The 18,526-nt window shown below is 47.4% G+C and overlaps 1 protein-coding gene across 1 annotated transcript; it reads left to right on the top strand.

The window, feature by feature from the left end:
- The first annotated feature begins 10,478 nt into the window (after positions 1-10,478).
- On the top strand, positions 10,479-15,403 carry Cdkn1b (cyclin dependent kinase inhibitor 1B). The gene is made up of 3 exons (XM_050123255.1): positions 10,479-11,468; positions 12,002-12,135; positions 14,104-15,403. The coding sequence occupies exons 1-2, from the start codon at positions 10,994-10,996 to the stop codon at positions 12,124-12,126; spliced, it is 600 nt and encodes a 199-aa protein (XP_049979212.1). The 5' UTR covers positions 10,479-10,993; the 3' UTR covers positions 12,127-12,135; positions 14,104-15,403.
- Positions 15,404-18,526: the final 3,123 nt, after the last annotated feature.

Raw genomic sequence — 18,526 nt, 5'->3', positions numbered from 1 at the left:
ACAGCTTCTTTTGTGGTTTCGGCCAAAACTTCCCTCATTATGGTCTCCTCTCTCTCATACACAGCATTTTCCAAAGCTTCAGCAAATCCCGTCAGCTCTCCCATCTCCTCCCATCTGCGGCTACCACCCTGGGCTGAGCCTCCGTGCCTCCGGTGCTGTGGAGTCTGCTAGCTGGTCTTCCTCCATCTTTCTTGTCTCTTTGAAGTACTTCCCACTCAACAGTCAAAGGGAATTGAAGTTGGCCAAAGTCAGATCGAAACTCTGCTCAACGACTTCAATAGGAATAATACTGATTTTTTACCATGGTCTATGAATTGTACGTCATCTGAACCCCTGCTTTTCTCTCTGATCTCATCGTCTACTACCCAGCCCCCATCACTGTTTCTAGCTCATTAGCTTCCATGTTGTTCCTCAACCACCCCAACGTGGTTCAGATTTGCTATTTCCTCTGCCTGGAACACAGGAACTCCCATGGTCTATCCCCTCCCCTATTCAGGTCTCTACTCAGACGCCATTTTATTGAAGAATCCTTTCCTGTTGATGCAGCATGGGCCTTCGTTCCTCTCTCTCCCTTCCTCCCTCCCGCCCTCCCCCAACTTGTCTTTTTGTCTTTTTTGGCACTCACAACAACATGACGTATTACGCTTATTTATTTGTGTATTGTGTGCCTTCCACACTTGAGTGTAAGCACCATTCCATGACAGCAGGGACTTTGCTTACTTTTGTTCTCTGCTGTGTCCCCAGAGAGTCTGGCATCTGCTAAGGGCTCATTAAAAATTTAATGAATAAAGAAATGAACAAATAATCATGTGAATGATTATTAAGAGAGACTGAACAGAAACAGAGAGTGGGGAGTTTCCAGGTTTTGTTTGTTGCTTTTTTTTTTAATTTAGATGTAACTTTGAATAAACTGAAGATTGAGGTTAGACTCATGGGAAATTTTCTCCGTGTTTTCTCAATCAGAAGAAGAGAATAGAGTTGAAAAAGGTGGATTGGTGACAAGGATGTCTGTTATTCTAAGTTCCATGTTTCAGTTACAGATGTGAAAAGTGAATTATGTTCATGCATTTAAATTCATTTTTTATGTTTATTTCTATCTGCAGGACACCGGCAAGACTGCTCAGCTTGCCTTTGTTTACTACATTTTCCTTGAAATTATTTTTTCCTCTAGCTAAAAATGGCCAATTTTTTAAAACCCTGACCTTAACATATTTAAATCATTTCTCTCTTTCTTTCTTTCTTTCTTTCTTTCTTTCTTTCTTTCTTTCTTTCTTTCTTCCTTCCTTCCTTCCTTCCTTCCTTCCTTTCTTTCTTCCTTCCTTCCTTTCTTCCTTCCTTCCTTTTTTGGTTTTTCAAGACAGGGTTTCTCTGTGTAATACCTCTGACTGTCAGAACTCACTTTGTAATCCAGACTGACCTTGAACTCAGAGATCCACCTGCCTCTATCTTCTGAGTGCTGGGATTAAAAGTATGTGCCACCACACTTGCTTGGCCTAAAAATTTTATTTTAAAAGCATTTTTGTATTATTTAATTTTATGTGTGCTGACAGAGGTTTCTGTCCTGCCTGGTCCCGCAGTCATTCAGTCCCAAAGAAACACACAGTGGCCTACATTAATTATAAACTGGTTGGTCTATTAGCTCAAGCTTCTTATTAACTAATTTTTACATCTTACATTAACCCATTATTCTTGTCTGTGTTAGCCACATGGCTTGGTACCTTTGTCAATGAGGGATTCTCATCTTGATTCCTCTGAGGCTAGGTGATGACTGCAGACTGAGCTTTTTTCTTCCCAGAATTCTCCTGTTCTTGTTGCCCCACCTCTATTTACTGCCTGGTTGCCCTGCCTCTACTTCCTGTCTGGTCTCCCTACCTCTACTTCCTGCCTGCCTACTGGCCAATCAGTGTTTTATTAATAATAAAACAAGTGACAGGCTAAAAGACCATTGGCCCACAGCATGTGTGTATGAATGCTTTGCCTTCATGTATGTATGTGCACCACACTCATGTCTGGTGCCTACAGAGGTAAGGAGGTGTAAGATTCCTTGAAGCTAGAGTTACAGGTGCCTTGAGTTGCCAAGTGGATTCTGGGAACCAAACCTCAGTATTCTGCAAGCGCAACCAATGCTCTTAACAAATGCAAAAACTCTCTACCCTTTGGTTTTGGTTTTGAGGCAGGGTCTCACTCTATAATCCCAGCATAGCCTGTATGTAAGCTCACTATGGAGCCCAGGCAGGGCTCAAACTGTGGGTATTCCTGCTGTCTCACCCCCCCCCCCAAGCATTAGATTTATAAGCATGTGCCACCACCCCATGCTAACCTCTTCTTACATCTAATTTCCCTCCACAGATTCCACTTTTCTTTCTCTAAGGATCTGAAAAATCGTCTGTGTGGGCATGTATAACGTGGGGGAGGGGCACATATGCCAGGATGGATGTGTGGTGTCAGAGGGCAGCTCTGTGGGGGTGGCTCTGTCTTTCAGCCTTTATGTGGGCTCTAGAGATAGAACCCAGCCCATCAGGCCTATGAAGCAAGCGCTTCTGCCTGTTGGGCCACCTCCCAGTTCTAGACCTTCTGTTTATGATTCGGTCCCTGTTAATTAAGCCAATGTGGCCTTTGAGGGGGTGCAATGTGCAAGCCCGTCAAGTCACTGCACCTCCTAAAATGAACTCTGCAGTAGCCTCCAGAAAGGGGGTACTCTAGTCTGAGAGCCTTCAGAACACTTAGTCCTCTATTTCAGAGTTCCATGTACGTAAGATGGTCATTGTGTCTGCATCAGGACTGTGGCCATCGCAGGCCCAGCTGTGACAAAGCCAGAGGAAAGCGGTACCAGTTATGAAAAGTACTGTGCTAATCAAATGCCTGGGTCCACAGAGAGAAACCCATAATGCAGAAGTTTGGAGCAAAAGAGGTTCTATTAATATAGGACTGTGTCTTTGAAAGTAGCCACAGGGAGTCAGGTCTACAGGGCCCTGGCCTCTGTTCTCTGACCATCATCGCGTGTTCTTTGTCTTCTCTTCTGACACTTGGCAGACAGACGTTATCAGCATCTTCATCATACACGGACTGAAGATAGTGTTCTTAAAAGGGCACTTCTCATCCCAAGTCCACATTACCTTATTAGTCTTGAACTCACCGTGATCTGTTGCCTGTGTATGCAGCTGCCTCCCAAATCACACCCCCCCCCCCCCCCCCCCCCCCCCCCCCCCCCCCCCCCCCCCCCCCCCCCCCCCCCCCCCCCGCATAGCCTCTCTAGGCTCCTTACACCCAGCCTTTACTTTGCTGTCAGACTCCACTTCCTAAGACAAAGATCTCATTGTCCAAGACAGTTTGGGCCCCTTAACGGTTACTTCCCTGTGCACAGCCAAGCTGGAGGCACCAGAAGGCAAGTGTAGCCATGCCTTTGAGGTTCAGTAGATCATGTGCCAGGCTGCTTCCAACCCTGCCTCGTGGCCTTTCTGCCTCCTACCTATACTTGTTTCTGCCTCTCAGGTCCCTTTGGATTCTTTCTACTGTGGGACTGTCTGTCCATCTGTACGGTTAGCTCTAGCCTTAAGCACTGATCTCAGATGACCCTCATTTTTAACCTCTGGGGATGACCTTTGATAAATCCAAACCTCAGAACCCGAACACAGGCCCAGGCCCAGGCTTGCTCTCGTTTAGGGGACATGTCTGGACAGCAGTCATGCCGTCCTTTTTACCAGAAGTCCCAGCAGGACCCACCACTGAACACAGAAGACAAATTTTGCTTTTGCTTGCCTTCTACGGCCTGTGACTGTCTGATCTCATCCCCCTATTACCTTCCCTCCTGACATATGCTTATAATAATTTTATCAGAGTTTTCTTCCTTTCTTGATTTTTTTTTTTGAGGTGGGGGTCTGATATAATCCAGATTGACCTCCAGCTCTCTATAATCAAGGCTGCTCTTGAACTGATCCTCCTGCCTCCACCTCCCAGGGGTTGTGACTATAGATCTACACCGCTACATGCTACTCTTCCTTCTGAGAAGACAGAGTTTCAAGTAACCCGGCTGACCTGGCCTCAAACCTTTAGGTAGTTAAGGCTGGCCTTGAACTCTCGATCCTCCTGCCTCTACCTCCCAATGGGGTTGTAGGCACGTTACACCAACAGAGCTGAAATCTTTTCTTTAAAATTTTTTGGTCAATTGATTAATCAATGGGACCTCCTGAAACTAAAGAGCTTCCATAAAGCAAAGGACACCGTCAACAAAACGACAGCCTACAGAATGGGAAAAGATCTTCACCAACCCTATATCAGACAGAGGTCTGATCTCCAAATTATACAAAGAACTCAAGAAATTGGTCATCAAAAGAATATATAATCCAATAAAAAAATGAAGAACAAACCTAAACAGAGAACTTTCAACAGAAGAATCTAAAATGGCTGAAAGACTCTTAAGGAAATGCTCCACATCCTTAGTCATCAGAAAAATGTAAATCAAAACAACTCTGAGATTCCATCCTATACCTGTAAGAATGGCCAAGTTCAAAAATGCTGATTAAAACTTCTGCTGGAGAGATTATGGGGTAAAAGGAGCACTCCTGCATTGCTGGTGCGAGTACAAGCTGGTACAGCCCCTTTGGATGTCAGTGTGGCGAATTCTCAGAAAACTAGGAAACAACCTCCCTCAAGACTCAGTAATACCACTTTTGGGCATATATCCAAAGGATGCTCAATCGTACCACAAGGACATGTACTCAGTTATGTTCATAGCAGCATTGTTTGTCATAGCAAGAACCTGGAAACAACCTAAATGCCCCTCAACAGAAGAATGGATAAGGAAAATGTGGTACATTTACACAATGGAGTACTACACAGCAGAAAAAAAACATCTTGAAATTTGCAGGCAAATGGATGGAACTAGAAAACATCATTTTGAGTGAGGTAACCCAGACCCAGAAAGACAATTATCAAATGTACTCACTCACAAGTGGTTTTTTTTAAAAGATTTATTTATTTATTAAGCATACAATGTACTTCTGGCAAGGAAGGCACCAGGTCTCATTGCAGATGGTTGCTGGGAACTGAACTCAGGACCTCTGGAAGAGCAGCCAGTGCTCTTACCCTCTGAGCCATCGTTCCAGCCCCTCATAAGTGGTTTTTAAACATAAAGCAAAGAAAACCAGCCTACAAATCACAATCCCAGAGAACCTAGACAACAATGAGGACCCTAAGAGAGACATATATAGATATAATCTACATGGGAAGTAGAAAAAGACAAGATCTCCTGAGTAAATTGGGGGCATGGGGACCTTGGGGAAGAATTGAAGGGGGAAGGGAGAGGAAGGGGAGCAGAGAAAAATGTAGAGCTCAGTAAAAATAACTGGTTAATGACATTGATTTATTTGATATTTATTTATTTGTATGTATGTTTGTGGCACACATGTGTTAGAGGTCAGAGGACAACTGGTAGGAACTGGTTGTCTCCTCCCATCATGTGAGTTTCAGAGATTGCAGTCAAGCCCTCTTAGCCAGTTGACCTATCTTGCTGGCCCACGTTTTCTTTACCCTTCAAGTCCCTAACACACACACACACACACACACACACACACACGCACGCACGCACGCACGCACGCACGCACGCGCGCGCCAGCTCTTCACCGTATCTTGTTCGTTTGTTTTGCTTCCTATCTCTAGTTCTTGGTGTATGTGGTGGTCTGCCTATCAAGGGCTTAAGCTCCCCGCAGGTGAAAACTATGATTTATTCATCTCTTAATGCCCCAAGCTGCTGAAGCAGATGCCCTGGGACTTTCTCACATATGGTGAGGGCCCATCATTCTGCTCCTCCAACCCTCTTGATGTCCTGGTGTCTTCCCCTCATCCCTTGCTGTGAACAGCTGTGCTCTGAGGCCCACGTGGTCCGGTGTGAGTCAATGCGCCCGCCCTTTGATGCTTTCCCTTGCTTTGTCTTGTGCACAGCACAGGTGTCCTGGCATGAATGCATCCTGCAAGGTCCCACCAGAGCTTTTGTGCTTGCTCCTGTTACTGGGACACTCTCTCATCCCAGATACCTGCCATGCCTGTGTCCTCTCCGGAGGGCCACTTTCCCCGACAACCCCTGGCCACAGCGGTTCCTCGGTTCCCATTTCCTCATGGATGCTTTCCACAGCGCATCCATCACCTCTGCACAGACCCCGCATCCTACTCCATGCTTGTAACCCAGAGGTTACAGGAGGGAGGTTACAGAGGCAAGCAGGAAGACTGCAACAAGTTTAAGGCCACCTTGGATTACACAATGAAACACTTTCACAACAAACAAACACAAATAAAAGGCCCAACCAAAAAAAACCCAAAGCAACCCCCCCCCCACACACACACATACACACACTCACAAAGAAACAAGCAAGAACAAAATGGCAATAACCCCAGTTAGGTAGGGTGGTGCGCCTCCCGAAACCACAGCATAGCACTCATGGGGTAGGAGTAGAGGCACGGGCAGAAGCCAGGCAGGAAAAGGAGGCCTGCCAAGGCAGCCTAAGTAAGCTACACGGTGAGTTCCCGGACCCGGGGATGGGGGGGGGGGGTAGGGAAAACGACGACGAAAGCAAGGGAACAAGAAAGAAAGAAAGCGCGATAACCGAAGGAGCTCGGTAAATATTTGTTAGGATGAACTAAAAGTGTCAGCAACGAGGCACAACTTTCCCAGCTCTAAGAATAAGGCTGGTGATGTTGGGTGAAGGCTGTCCTGTTGTGTGCGTTTGCGTTGGGAGGGCAGCGGGGCTCTTTTTCATAGACACAGTTGAGGCTCATGACTGCCCTGTGAGGATCGCACTTGGGAACCAGGCTGCTGGGAGCTGCTGGCCCAGCCATCCTTTTGGGACGCGAACCTTCCTTCCACACAGGTGTTTTAAATCGTTTTGGTCTCAGCCTCTTTCGCTAAACTCATGAAAGTCACAAACCGGGGGTGGGGGTGGAGGAGTGTAAATGACGCTTCTCAGCGCTAAGAAAACACCCAGAATGGAAAAAGCTGACCAAGCTTCACGAGGGACTAGGGGGTCTTTGAGATGCAAGCCTAGTGAAGACCAATGTGCTGTGGGACTTTATTCTACCCGTGTGAAAGTTTTCTTCCCGGTTTACTTTTCAGCAGGTCCCTAACTTTCTGCAAGGGACTGGGGCTCTGCTCTCTGCCTCCTCCTTCACGACTCCATAGTATTTTTTTTTCCACGCTTCGCCGCTACTACAGCAGGCTCTTGCCTTCTCAGTATTTGTCTTACGATCTTGGGTGCCTTGATTGTAAACAAAACACTTTAGCTCCGTAGTGAGGTCGGCTAAGCTCAGCCTTCCGCTAGCAGCCAGACTTCTTAAGGTGGAGTGGCTCGGATTGGTTACATGAGACTAACACATCAACAAAATGGTGCTCCTACAGAATGCTGAATGATTCCTGCAGCGCAGGGACAGAAGTACGAAGTTTCTGCTTTCATTCGAATATTACTGTGACGAACTAAAAAAAAAAATCTTCTGTAGTGAGTTATTTCTCCGTTTTACATAAGAGCTATAGTTCACACACAGAGAGGGGCTCCTTGCTGTCTATTAACCATATTTTATTCTAGTGTAAGTTTGAGGCGTGGTCTCACATACCTCAGGATGGCCTTGAACTCTGTGTAGTTGAGCATGACTTTGAATTCCTGGTCTTCTTGTCTTTACCTACACAGTGCTGGGATCTGTAGCATTTAAAATTTTTATGGTATTGGTGTCAAGGATGGACATATGTTGTGGACATAAGGCTCACCCCAATTTTGCTGAGCCTTCTTCCCCAGTTCAGTACATTAAGTAGGAATGTTAAATGTTGGGGTGGGTAGTTGGAGGACTTGTGGAATGGTTCAGTGGGTAAGACACCTGCCATTCTGGCCCTGAGTGTGATCTGCAGAAGCCACAGAAAGGTAGGTGTAATTAGGAAACAGACTCCACAAACTTGTCTTCTGGCCAGCACGCACATTTGCACAACATAAACAATAGTAATTAAAAATATTTAAATATTTTATTACATTGTGTGTGTTTGTGTGCACTCACACGCTACTGTGCATAAGTTAGAGGTCATAATACACCTTGTAGGAGCTGAACTCAAGTCTGTCAGGCATTTTGGCAAGTGCCTTTGTCTGCTGAGCCATCTCTTTGCCCAAATCTAAAATACAGAACAAAACAACACCCTGGGCACAGCAGAGTGGGCCTGTAGTCCCAGCTATGGGGCTTTTTGTTTTTTTGAGTTAGGGTCTTATGTATCACTATCTGACCACCAACTCAGCTATGTAGTCAAGGATGACTTTAAATTCCTGGTCCTCTTGCCTGGCAGAGGCACCATGGCACCGAACACCAAACCCTGCAATCCTAGCTACTTGGGAAGCTGAGACAGAGTTCAGGAGTTCAAGGCCAGCCTGATCAACACAGTGCAAAGCCATCTCAAACACAACCCACAGAAGATGCAGCTTCCCACCTTGATCCCAACTGAAGTCTTTCATCTGTGTTAACTCAGAAGGCCTGGTTTTGAAGTCCACCCTGGACGCACCTGTGCACTACCCCTCTTTCTGGAATCTGTATCTCAGTTGAACTCGTAGATGGTGACACCAAAGGCCAGTGACAGCTGCACTAAATAATACTGACATCAAGGAAACATCTGCAGGCAGCCCAGGCCTGGGAAGAGCCATTTTGGATCCTGGTAAGAGAGGAGGACCTGCAGACGGCATGCAGTTCATGCCAATCCAGACAAAACCCGGAACACTGCGACCACCAGGAAGGAAAGGACAGAAAATGGACCAGCCTGAGAAGGAGGAGATCTGCATCTAGGCCTGGCTTTGCCACCAACTGAATGGAAGTCCCCAGACAGGAAACCTGAGTCTCAATTTCCTCAGTGGTAAAAAAGAGGCTAAAACCACAGGGTCGCTAAGGGCCTTCTGGACTGTTACATTCTGAATTTAGGAGAGGTAGGCAGACACACACACACACACACACACACACACACACACACACACACACGGCCTGGCAGTACAAACTGTGACTAAGAAGTCAACATTCAATCTCACCTACAGTATTGGTGCATAAGAAAACTATGCTTTTATGTGATACTAAAACAAATTTAATTTTCAATTAAATATTTTATTTCAATAAAATGCATTTTTTTCAGCACAAACCGAGACTGTTTTGGGAATACCAGTGAGGGAAGCTTAAACTTAAGGTCTCACTTATACTGTTTGAGACGTGCCTGACTCTTCTGTTCTAACTTCCATCACTGTGCTCAACAGTGAGAGGGAGATGTCAAGTTGCCACGAGGAGCAAAAAAAATGCCCAAACAATAATACTAGAGTTAGTAACACCATGACGGCGGTATTACAAATCACTTGCTCAAATCAAGAATCGGATCCTCGTGGGAAGCATTTCCACCCTTGAACAGCGCGCAGCTCTCTCAAAGTATTTGCTTGCATTTGAATATTGCTCGGAGTGGATTGGGAGCAACAGGCTGGTGGGAGAGGAAAGGAAGGAGCTGTTGTCGTTGGCGTCTAGACTCAGGTGGAGGAAACGCTTCAGCCCGGGAAAGAATTGAAAAGTATAGAGGCGAGTTCCCACACGCAGCCTATGGCGATGGCCTCGCTGTGCTTGGGAAACAAGACAAATCAGATCCGAGTTGTAACTTGGCTTTTTCAAAATTTAGCGTCTGGGATGGCTACAAAACAGATGACGAGGCTTGAGAGAGCACCGGGGTTTTCGATCGAGATCCCTATGCAGGGAGTGCTTGGATTCAGAAACACCCTGATAACTTAGGAGCCTTCAGTCTTGACTCCTTCCTGAAGCCCCCCCCCCCCCCCCCCCCCCNCCCCCCCCCCCCCCCCCCCCGGCTTGTCCTACCACAGCCGAGACTTCTGGGGTCAGACTACGAGGCCGATTCCTGCACCCCAGCTAAGGCACCCTGCCAAGGGGGTGGGGGTGTCCCAGGCGCTGAGCCAAGGTTTCTCCAGTCTCCCGCACACCCTCCCGCATCGGCTAATGCAGGCGGGCTGAACTATTCACTGAGGTCCCTAATAAGCCCCAGCGACCTTGCAGCCCACTGGCCCTGGCCCTGGGTTTCGTGGGCGAAGACCTGGAGGTCGCAGTCGGGAGCGGTGGCGCGCCTGCCAGCGCAGCTTTGCAACTCCCGGACCTAGAGCCCCAGGTCCCCGCCTGGCCGCCGCGCAGGCCCCTCTCCAGCTCTCCAGCCGTTTGGCTAGTTTGTTTGTCTTATTTTTAATTTCTCCGGGGCCAGCCAGAGCAGGTTTGTTGGCAGTCGTACACCTCCGAGCAGTCACGCGACCAGCCAATGTCCTGGCGGCGCTTCGGGGAGGCGGCGCGCTCGGGAACGCGGAGAAGCAGCGGCGCCGCGCCCGGGGCCACCTTAAGAGCGCGCTCGCCAGCCTGGGCGGAGCGGCAACCGGCGCCGCGACCAATGGAGCTCCTCCTCTGTTTAAATAGACTCGCAGTGTCAATCATCTTCTTCTTCGTCAGCTCCCTTCCACCGCCATATTGGGCAACTAAAAAAAAGGGAGGGGGGGCTCGTGCTTTCAGGGTGTTTTTCTCCCCCTTATCCCTTGTCCCCACTCACTCGCGGCTCTGGGACTCGCGCGGCGGCAAGGTTTGGAAAGGGGCTGCATTCGCGCGACCCACGGGCTCGCCCCAGCCTTCCCTCGGACTGTTCGCCACCTCCTCTTGCCTCCTCCCCCTCCCTTCCCCGCCCTCCAGTACACTTGATCACTGAGCCTCGAGCTGCGCGGCCGGGGCGTCCCAGCGCTCTCTCCCCCAGACCTGCGCGCTCCTGAGGTTCGAGCGGTCGCTCGCCTGGCTCTGCTCTACTTAACTCCCCGTGTGCAATCGCAGAACTTCGAAGAGGGGTTCGCGCTGAGGCCGGGGCGTTTCGCTTTTGTTCGGTTTTGTTGTTTATTTCATTTTATTATTTTTTTCTTGGAGTGCGCGAGCCGAGGCGGTGGTCCACACCCGCCCGGGAAGGAAGATGTCAAACGTACGAGTATCTAACGGGAGCCCGAGCCTGGAGAGGATGGACGCCAGACAAGCGGAGCACCCCAAGCCCTCCGCCTGCAGAAACCTCTTCGGCCCGGTCAATCACGAAGAGCTAACCCGGGACTTGGAGAAGCACTGCCGAGACATGGAAGAAGCAAGTCAGCGCAAGTGGAATTTCGACTTTAAGAATCACAAGCCCCTGGAAGGCAGATACGAGTGGCAAGAGGTGGAGAAGGGCAGTTTGCCCGAGTTCTACTACAGACCCCCGCGCCCCCCCAAGGGCGCCTGCAAGGTGCCGGCGCAGGAGAGCCAGGATGTCAGCGGGAGCCGCCAGCCTGTGCCTTTAATTGCGTCTCAGGCAAACTCTGAGAACCGGCATTTGGTGGACCAAATCCCTGACCCGTCAGACAGCCCAGCGGGGTTAGCGGAGCAGTGCGCAGGGATGAGGAAGCGACCTGCCGCAGACGGTAATGACCCTTCGAAAAACGTAAAATGTCTGTGTGTCTCTGTAGCGCCTCTTTGCTAGACCCTATTCAGTTGGCTTTTCCAGCCTGTTCTGCTTTAGCGCTGGGAGATCGAGCCTGTGCGACGCTTAGGTTTGAACTGCCCCTTTGCCGACTGCTTGGCCTGTTTATGGTTTTGAAGTCAGACGCCCCGGAGATAGTAAGATCTGATAACTTCCCCAGCCTAACACATCACAGTTCCTCCCCGCTAGCCAGCTGTAGGTGTGTATGACAAAAGTTGGAATGTTTACCAACTGCCTTCTTGGCTAGGGCGAGAGAGAAAGATGTGGGGTGTAGAATACTCCTTCTGTTAGTAGAAACAACCTCATTTTGTGTCCTTAGAGGCTACCGGGGATGACGGGTCCAGGGGTCGTGGGTGGAGGTGGTGGGTTTTTCATCACTTGACTCTTGGGCCAACTTCTGTCAGCCATTGTTCTCGCTAATAAAGATGGTTTGTGTGTGTTCTTTTAAAAAATTTCCCCTTGCCCCCCTCTTAGATTCTTCTTCGCAAAACAAAAGGGCCAACAGAACAGAAGAAAATGTTTCAGACGGTTCCCTGAACGCTGCTGGCACTGTGGAGCAGACGCCCAAGAAGCCCGGCCTCCGAAGACACCAGACGTAAACAGCTCCGGTGGGTCAATGAGGAAGAGCACAAAACTGCCTCCCCAGCTGGGCTGCGCTCCCTGGGGGGCCGGCAGACCTGGGGTCTGCCGGCAGATTAGTTGCCTGCCAGAAGGAATTATTTTCCTAGGCCAAAAAATTAACAGTGGGGAAGGCTGGAATCATTTGGTCGGGGACCATAATGCTTGTTAAAGATGTTTTCCCTAGACAAGTACTTGTCACCAACGCCCCAAAGAAAGGAAGGTCATATTCTTATGATTCTGACCAAATCTTAGGCCGGGAGTGACAATATTCTTCCCCATCGAAGCAAGGACTGAGGCACCCCCGGTCTCACTTCATGAAAATCCATTTCCCAGAGGTTCATTTTGAGCTAATAGGACCGCTTTTGACTAATAGAAAAATGGCGAATATACAATTACGTTTAAATTTTTTTAAGAGGAAAAATTGGGTTACTCCTAGTTCACATTGGTTAGGAGTGTGACTAGGGCTGCCATGCCCTGCACTCTGACCCTTTTTATAAGCTGTCACTTTCCTTGTATGCTGGTAGGTTTTGGAGAGAGAGAAGGGAACTTCGTATTTAAAAGACAAAAGGCTAGGCTGGGAAGTTCAGAAGTACTGTAGCTCCCACGGAATTTCTGATTTTAACCCTGGGCTTACAATGCAGAAGTTAAATGGAAGCAGTCGTCCAGCAGGTCAGCTGTGTGTGCTCACTGAGCTGAACTGGGATGGTTTGGGTGTCCGTAGGGAAATGGATGGTAGATGTTAGGACCAGTTGGGCCAGCACAAGTGTGGATTTTTCCATGTATCAAAATCTCATCACCCTGATTACCTAATTAGAGTAACCCAGCCCCACATTTACATAAATTGACTATTCATAATGATCTGACTACATACATTAACCGTTTAGCAGTCCCTTAGAAACAAACCCTGTGGCCTCTGATTTCCAAAGCCCACTCATAACCCAGCATATAAAGAGATCTTAACAGTTTATCGTTAACTTTTCGGGTCCTCATTAATAGAAATTGAAAAATAAAATGAAGGATATAAAGTTGGGGTGTTGGGTTGTAAATAATAATGTCATAGTATACCTTCTACAGACCTAGCATTTCTCAGAGCTCATAGAAAATGGAACACTAGAACCACTTTCTGTATTATACCCTCCCTAAAGTGGAAAAATTGCATGGAAGTTCTTGCTAAATGACTATCACACCTGTAGCTTTACTTGGCTTGTGTGTGGCCTAGCTCTTCAGATAAGCCTCTGATATTTTTACCTGGCCCATTCGAATCAGGAGGCATTTGTTAGTCAGATTACCAGCCTAGAGTCCACTAAGCAGCCATAAGGCTCTAGCCAAAAGCATTCATGCAAATATTCTGCATATAAATAACTTGCAATTTTAAAAAGCATTCATAGATGACCCCCCCCCCCCCAGAGCCTTTTGAAATTGCATTTCCAGGTATTTTTTTCGAGTTTGGGAAATTAAACTGCTCTGGAGTATTATGGTTCCTGAATTTCTTTTCTTTCTCACTCTCTCTGACCCAGATTCTTTAGAGTGAGTTAGTTTCTCAACCTCTGTACTGTTGACATTTTGGGCCGAATTATTCTTTCTTGTGGGAGGCTGTCCTGTACATTTTAAAATGCTGGGCATTATCTCTGCCCTCTCCCACCAGATGCCAGCAGCAATCCTCTTCTCCAAGCTGTGACAAGCAGGATGTCCCCAAAGCATTTCTAAATGTCCCCTGGGGCATGGGAGGGCTGCACAAAGCTGACCACTTGTTAAGAGCCCTGACTCTCAACATCACACCAAGTGGAACAAAAACCCAGTGAAGATGGCATTAGAGATGAGTGTGGTCATCAGGCCTGTAGTGTTTATCCCCATCCCTGAAGCATTTGTCAGCTAAGATAGTAACAAAATAATTCCTGTACTTTGGCAATGTTACTCTAGTGTCTTCTTCCTAATCCTTTTGTTTCTTTTTGCAGAATTAAGAATATTTCCTTGTTTATTAGATACATCACTGCTTTATGGAGCAAGGAAGACATACATGGAAAAATTTAAATACATATCGCTGACTCCATGGAATGGACATCCTGTATAAGCACTGAGAAAGCAACAACATAATAACACTAAAAATTTTAGGCACTCTTAAACCATCTGCCTCTAAAAGCATTGGATGTAGCATTGCGCAATTTAGGTTTTTCCTCATTTGCTTCATTGTACTACCTGTGTATATAGTTTTTATCTTTTACTATGTAGCACATAAACATTAGGGATGGGAGGGTAGGGTGGGGCTGAGGAATCAGCGTGGGGGGTGTGAAGAACTTGCTTCAATTTGTAGCAAGGAGAAAAATATTTGACTTGCGTGAAGAGAAGCAACTTGGGTGGGGGGGGAAGGGTTTAAATTGCTTTCTTTAAAGATGTAGTGTCCTTTTCAATAAGAATTGATCTTTTATTTTAAAATCAAAATTTGAATAATTGCTACATACAATTATTTATTTTTACATGAAGCTTATTCTTATTTGGGAGTTCTGAAGATTGTTATGTAGCAACAAATAGCTTAAAAATATCTTTTTTTCTCCCTCTCCCTTAAAACTGGAATTTACAGGTTAATTGTTTGGTAGTAATCACTCCAGGTAACACTGGGCAAAAAATCTGGGGCGCATGACAGGGAATTCCGGATTCTTAGAATTGACCATTTCCCATCAGATTTGCTGGGAAAAAAAAATGTCTTAGTTCTCTTTTCACTTGAGCTGTGTAGACAGAATAATCCTAAGTCCCTGGATATTTTTAGAGGTCTGTAACTTTACACAAATAATGAAATAATTTTTAATTCAGAGTATCTCACCCTGCTTGTTAATTTGCCCCAAGGAAAGTGCTGCTTTTAAAGGAAAAAAGAAATGTGGTTTCGGAACAAGCACACTTGTGGACTTAGTGAAAAGGATGCTACATCTTTAAACAGTGTTTCGTCATGGCCTTGGTAGGAGAAAACCTTTGAAGTGTGCCTGTGTATATAACTCTGTAAAGACACTGAAAATTATACTAACTTATTTATGTTAAAAAGAGATTTTTTTTTTTAATCTAGACCATATACAAGCCAAAGTGGCGTGCTCTGTGCATTTGTAAATGCTGTATTGGGTAGACTAGACCCCCTTTTGTTAAATAATATGGCTATGCTTAAAAGGTTGCATACTGAGCCAAGTATAATTTTTGTAATGTGTGAAAAAGATGCCAATTATTGTTACACATCAAGCAATCAATAAAGATAACCTCCGTAGCTGTTGACTGAGTGCAGCTGTCATGTGCTTTACTGAGCTTGAGGTATTCAGCCTGGCATGCCCCTGAGAATTACACAAACACAATGCGAAGTGACAAACATCTAGAAAATTTAGGCCTACATTGCAGTCAGATGATTTTTTTTTTTTTGGTGTGTGGGTGTGTGTGTGTGGGAGGGGATCTGAATGTATCAAGTAGTGGCCATTTTTGTCTTATTCCTATCCAGATAGACAAAGCTTAAGTGGAAAGAGGAAAGGCCACGTTCTCATGTAAGTCCATCAGCAGTCCCCATTTGGTTAAAATATTTATGTTTTCTAGGATATGAGTGTGAGAAGCAAAAGGGGGGGTCCCTTACGTAAGTGCAGTCTGATCAGCCCTCTGCAGGGCTGAAAATGAAAGTGACAGAACGACTTCCCTAGATCCTCTATTTACACTTGTGAAGTGTGAGTGATGGAAATCAATGGCCAGACTCCTCAGTCTTGCCCACAATATTCAAACATGCAAGTCCTTAAGAAACTGATGTTTATCCTGCACCGGTTGGCTAAATGAAATTGGTCACACACAAATTCCTCAATTTTTGAGTACTCACATTTAGTTAACACATCCCCCCAAAAATAAAGTACTAAACCTGAGAGTCCTGTGGCCTCCTATCTGCTCAGCAGAGGTGCTTCTTAAAAATATAAAGCCTGGGCATTTTGAAGCCTGGTTTATCAAAAATAATTCTCCAAACATTACACTCCCATTTTTAAAATGTGGCTAAAGTGTAAAAAGTAAATTATAGGAGAATTTATGGGTAAATTGTGAAGAATCTAAGTTGGGGTTAAACTACAGTGAAATACTACCGTTTGCATGACCACACCCAAATGCGATTATAAAGGTAGTTCTGACATTTCTGATTAGAAGATTTCTTCCTTTTTCTTCCTTTTTTTAAAAAATAAGGCAAGAGTTGGTTTTTCTTCCTGTGCCAGATGGGAAAATAGGTCTTTTGGTTGCTGGGCCACGTCCTTCAAGTAGGTATTATTTTAATTAAAGACTAAAGGTGTTTTTTGTGGTTCTGTTTAAAACATATAAAAGGTGACTTGCAGGAAGACCAGGAGTCAGAAAATCAATTCAAAATGGGAAAACACACTTCTCTATTGCTGCACGGACCTCATTTTCCTTCCAAAAAAAGCTTTATTTTCTTTTTCTTTCTTTTTTCTTTTTAATGTGTATTTTGAGGGATTGCATTTTAGGAATGCTGGACCGGGAGGAGGTGGATGCTCCCGGCGCCAGGCAAGTCCACAGGAACGCACCCCCCCCCCCACCCCCGCCCAAGTCACTGTGTCCTCCATCCTCCGAAAGTCTGTCAAGCATCTACATGTAACCTGATGGTTCAAATAGTCCTTCTTCCAGGACCTGAACTCCTGTGCCCGCTGCGAACGTCCCTTTGCGGGTTTGCGGCCGCCGGCGCCAGCCACCGGCTACCGCACCACTCCGGCCACAGCGCGGTAGTCTCCCGAACTGTCCCGCAGCCCCGATCCCGCCCAGTCACTGTGGCAACTCCGTAGTTGGGCTGGCTGGCGCCTCTGGACCGAAAGTCTCTAATGTAGTCGGCTTCTTGCAAGCCCCGCACTGCCGGGGTCGCTGCGCGCAGTTCCCGCGCCCCAGGCGCCCGCAGGCCGCAAAAAGCGGCCGCGCCTCTGTCCGCGCAAGCGGGCAGGGCTACTTTTCAGAAACCTTTCTCCCTCACCATCGCTCCTCCGGACGAAGAAACTCGCTATGGAAGGCTTGCAGTCCTCCCCAGAGGACACTCCGCTGCCCCCGTAGCTCTGGGGGTCTTGCCCGAAAGGACTAATTTCCCGGAGTTCGTGGACCCTCCAGGGCAGCAGCTCGCTCCCACCCCTACCGCAGGGCTCCAATGATCCGCAGCCCCGCGCATTTCGAAAGCCTTCCCGGCTCGCCGGCGGCTAAGGGACGGTCACCGAAGCACGCGGAACTGTGGAGAACCACTGCCACTTTCGGGGATCGCCCCTGCGTTGCAAAGTGTCCCCCATCATTGCATCCTTAGCTGCCCAAAGGAGCAGACCCGGGCAGGGAAGAACTGGGGGAAGTGTGGACTTGGGGGAGTAAGGCGTGAAGAGTTAGCTGGGGGAGCCGTTGACATTCATAAGTGGGAAAGAGCAGGTAGTCGGCCTTTCAGGCCACTGTGTGCCCCCACCGCCCTGGCCACCCCAAACGACCTTTCCTAGGCGCCAGGGAACGCTGCCTTCGCCATAGCACCATCATCGCCAAAAGACACGATTGCTTTTCTAGCGCTTTGGGTTAAAAGGTGTTTTGTTTAGAAGTTCATTTATGATCCCTGATCTGTTTTTCAAAAGTACGGATTTTTTTTTTTATTTGCCATCTTTCACCTGAGCCACACCCTACGCCTGCCACCCCCTCCTTCCTGGCTAAAAAAATAAGGCAAAAAAAATCTTGTAAACGACGCTGACGGGGAAAGGGGCCCTGGAGTCTGCTTAGAAACCTATGGGGTCGCCTCCCTGATTTCACTCGCGTGGGGTTGGAAAAGGGTGGGGTCAGCCACAGCCGGATCTCGGAGAACCGAAAGTGCAGTTATTTCCACGTAAACTCAACTCTCGAGTCCCCTCGGGCCTCCATCCAAATCCCAAACTTGTCATGCGTGGGGACTCAGAGCGGAGGCAGGAACTAGAACATAGAAAAAAATTGAAAATTAAAAAAAAAAGTAAAATCCTTATCCATGTTTTGGGCGCGAAACCTCGACGCGCCTCTGAAAGGAACGTTAAGAGAAAGGCCGGGAGAAGGGAGCGCGGTTCGGGCGCCGGCCGGGGGATTGCATCATTTGCAGCTCCCCCTCCAAAACACGGGCTGTGAACCGCAGCCACCATCATGGCGCTCGGGTCTGGCTGCGCTTCCCGCGTCCCGGAGCGTCCAGGCCGTGGCCAGTGATCTTCGCTAGAAGCGTTTGCAAAACATGTTTCCCGGCCGCGGAGCGCCAGTCTCTCGCCCCCTCCTTCCCTTTGTGTGCGTGTGTATGTGCATGTGCGTGCGTACGTGTATTTGCCAGTATGCCTGTGTCATGTGCTCTCTCTCTCTCTCTCTCTCTCTCTCTCTCTCTCTCTCTCTCTCTCTCTC

The sequence above is a fragment of the Alexandromys fortis genome, unplaced genomic scaffold (assembly GCF_014885135.2).
Source record: "Alexandromys fortis isolate MF-2015 unplaced genomic scaffold, M_Fortis_MF-2015_v1.1 scaffold_223, whole genome shotgun sequence".
Taxonomy (NCBI): Eukaryota; Metazoa; Chordata; class Mammalia; order Rodentia; family Cricetidae; genus Alexandromys; species Alexandromys fortis.
Note: the sequence above shows the minus strand (reverse complement) of the source record. Positions and strands in the feature narration are given on the sequence as shown.